We start from the raw sequence: 3,312 nt of genomic DNA, 5'->3' as shown, positions 1-3,312 counted from the left end.
AGAAAAAGCATGACAATGATACCTGGAAACAGTAGAGAATAAAAACAATCAGAATTCCTCTGTTCTAAGTCCATTACAAACCACAGAACCACACAGAAGCCGAAAAGTCAGTGCTGGCTAGTACCTCTGCCTGCATGCCAGGAGTGCAGACTGCAGTTGTGGACAGAATTTTAGAGTACACAAATAAAACATTAAAGCCATGTAAAAATGATTTTTAAAATAGGCAGAATTACCCCACAAATGCCAAATGAGAAATGATTACTAAATGAGACACCATGAACACTACTCATGTGGACCCACCCAATTACAACTACTGAACCACTAATTGTTTTGAGAAATGCATTAACTGTTGTGCAAATGTAAATAGTGATGTGAGAAATGCACCAAAGCGACTGAGAAAAACCGCAAAAGCCAGTTTTTACTTATAGTCTTTAAATGCATCATCAATAATAATCCTATGACAATATGAAAGGGGCCATTCTTCAATTTCAAGTAACTTTTTTTTGATACTGTAAACTGATAATGCAAGTTGTATAATTAAACAACAATGAATGCGTGAATCTTACTTAGTTTTACATGGTTGTAATTTTACTTTATAGATAGACAGACAGACAGACAGACAGATAGATAAAGCAGCTCAGCAGATTAAAGGGGAGGAGTTTCGCTGCGCACTTTGGCTGACAGGGGATCAGTTAGGATGGCAGTGCACTGGGCATCTCCGCTCGTACTCAAGTTGTAGATGAAAGCTGGACCCGGGTAAAAGAAGAAAGTGACACCGATCAGCAACTTTCTTAAAAGTCATGCGCCCGTTGATGTGCCTGCTGTCTGCGCTGGTTGTATGCGGGGATGGGAAAGCGACCGGAGAGTTCACTCCGACCGGACACCCTCTGCATATCAATGACGGGTACTTTGCAAACCGGGATCGCATGAAACAAGAGCCCTTTCAGCACCAACAACAAGTGCCCGATGCCTTGTCAGGTTTGTAAAGGCTTCACTGTATGCCCACAGGGTTTAAACTTTAGTAAAACTTCAAACCTGTCAGAGTTAAAGTTGTGTGCTTGATATGTTGGGTTAAAGATGATAATAAATGACATTAGAGCTGGAGAATGAGGTTGGATATTGGTATTTTGGCCTCTTATTTTTTTTATTCTGCTCTATCAACCATTATATTGCAGGTCTTTATGTAACAGATTAGAGATGTCCTCATTTTCAGTCGGAATGGACCATCTGTATCAGGATTTGCGAGCAAATCTACTGATCTGTTCATGAGTAACAAGTGGTGTGGGAGCTTGCTGCTGTCACCTCATGAGTAACGGTTTCTCCATCTGTCCCCTTTTACTGCATCACCATTACCAAGGCAGCAGTTCTTTAAAAAAAATATAATAATATAATAATAATATATTAATTTCAAAGTGACTTGGGAGTTGGCCAACATGTTCTTAGAAGCTAAAAAAGAAAATGTGTTTAACATATTGTACATGCACTTCTTTCTGTCTGCCTCACACAGCCATATGCACACTTGCTGGCATTCTTCTTGTTTACAGCCGAGCAGCGAAGGACAGCTGAAAGAGGGATTTGTGGCCCTGTTCACTTATCAACTGCTTCATGACTAATTCATGCTGCTGTAGGAGTACATGACCATCCGTCATCACATGATCCTCCAGTCTGTGTTTGTCGACTGAAACGCTTGGAAATGTACCCAAGCATGCTGTTGTCTCGAGTACCATCCCCAACCCCCCCCCGATGGCATGTGTAGTTTCCTGCCAAACCTCCTCCTCTTAGCCTTCCTGTCCCTTCAGTACAGAGAGAGGAGACTCTCCGGGGAGTGATCGTCCTTTCCACTCTTAAAAATACAACTTAGAGAAACAAATGTACAAAAAAAACCCCCACCTCCTCTCTGGAACCAGATGCTCAGTTCTCCCATGCTGAGATTAACATCTCCATTGTTGTCCCTTCATAAAGGGCAAAGCAAGAGATTTGAAGATTTTAATCATCTGGCCCAGGGGAGGATTGTAATTATTAGACAACAGGACTGGCGGTTGTTAGGACATGCCACCCCCCAACAGCTCCACCCTGCACGTCTCACTTCAATTTGATATTGCTGACTCGTGCTTGAGGCTGACTTGGCCCACATATCAAAGGAAGCGCTTGTGTTTGTCTCCATCCGTGGAATGCATGGCCTAATTCCAACACACAAACAACGAGCATGTCTGTGGGGCTGGTGGGGGGTCACCAGAGATAAGTCCCTGTAGGACCATCTGTTTGTACTGCCTGGTGGTCTCAAAGAACTGACCAGTCAACATGTTTCTGCTCCTCCCCCGTGGATCCTGATTTTGGTGAAATGATAATAATGTAACGCTGTTGACATGTCAGGAACATCCCATTTACATGCTCTTAGCCACAAGCATGGTGTTTTTAATAATTATAACTTGTCATTCTGATATTTGCTATCATCATTTTCTGGGGCAAGTAGCTTTTTAATTATGTGGTATGAATGGAAATGTATTTTAAAAAGCTCACATTTCGATAAAGAAAGGGTGCTTCACTTAAGTGGAAATGCAGTCTTTTTTTTGGACATCAGCTCTATCATGTGCTCGATAATAACAGTACTGAGCCGCATCACACACACAACATGGGATCTCTTTCTCATCTGCCTTAGTAGCCTCAGACAGCCCATTTCAATCCACTTCATAAACCCCTTTGTGGCGTGGTTCAGTTGGCCAAATGGGGAGATTATAGTAATCTGGCACGGAACACCTCCACTTCAGATGTAGTGACCCCCTTCTGTTATGTTTGGCCACTAAGGCAGAACACGCAGAAAGTGGAGGCTGCCTCTCCCCAAAACAAGCATCCTCATGTCCATCTGCGCTGGTGTGTGTGTGTCTCAGTGGGTTCACACTAACGCTGCCAAATGTAGTTTGTTTCATATTGTGGCTGAAAATGCAGTCACTCCTGGCAGCTCCAGGCATTTGTCTGCTTCTGATCAAAGGGAATGGTTCAGGGCAACAATATGGGATGATCTGGTTATCCAGTTTTGGCACATGCTGAAATATTGTGAAATCTGGTAGCACAAGGCATGGCTTCATCAGTTTTTAGCAAAGCTTTGGCAGATCGTTTAGCAGCAGGATTATGAGCAATCAGCCTGGCAGCAAATGGGGCAGCAAATTCAACCATTGCTGCCGTCCGTGTCAAATTGTCACCGTAAGAGAGAGATCCTGACGACATTAGAAGAAGAAGAAGAAGAAGATATACTTTATTGATCCCCTAGGGGGAAATTGTTTTTTTCCCTCTTTTTTTTTTTATACACACAGG

The 3,312-nt window shown here is 42.8% G+C and overlaps 1 protein-coding gene across 1 annotated transcript in view; it reads left to right on the top strand.

The window, feature by feature from the left end:
• The first annotated feature begins 689 nt into the window (after nucleotides 1-689).
• The window catches only part of LOC118338710 (protein FAM171B-like), an 11,309-nt gene continuing 8,686 nt past the window's right edge, over nucleotides 690-3,312 (top strand). Inside the window, exon 1 of the mRNA XM_035676005.1 lies at nucleotides 690-978. Coding sequence (XP_035531898.1) covers nucleotides 801-978 — 178 coding nt within the window. The 5' untranslated portion in view covers nucleotides 690-800. The remainder of the gene's footprint in view (nucleotides 979-3,312) is intronic.

Source organism: Morone saxatilis, unplaced genomic scaffold (assembly GCF_004916995.1).
Source record: "Morone saxatilis isolate NCDOM2014 unplaced genomic scaffold, NCSU_SB_2.0 Contig5, whole genome shotgun sequence".
Classification (NCBI taxonomy): domain Eukaryota; kingdom Metazoa; phylum Chordata; class Actinopteri; family Moronidae; genus Morone; species Morone saxatilis.
Note: the sequence above shows the minus strand (reverse complement) of the source record. Positions and strands in the feature narration are given on the sequence as shown.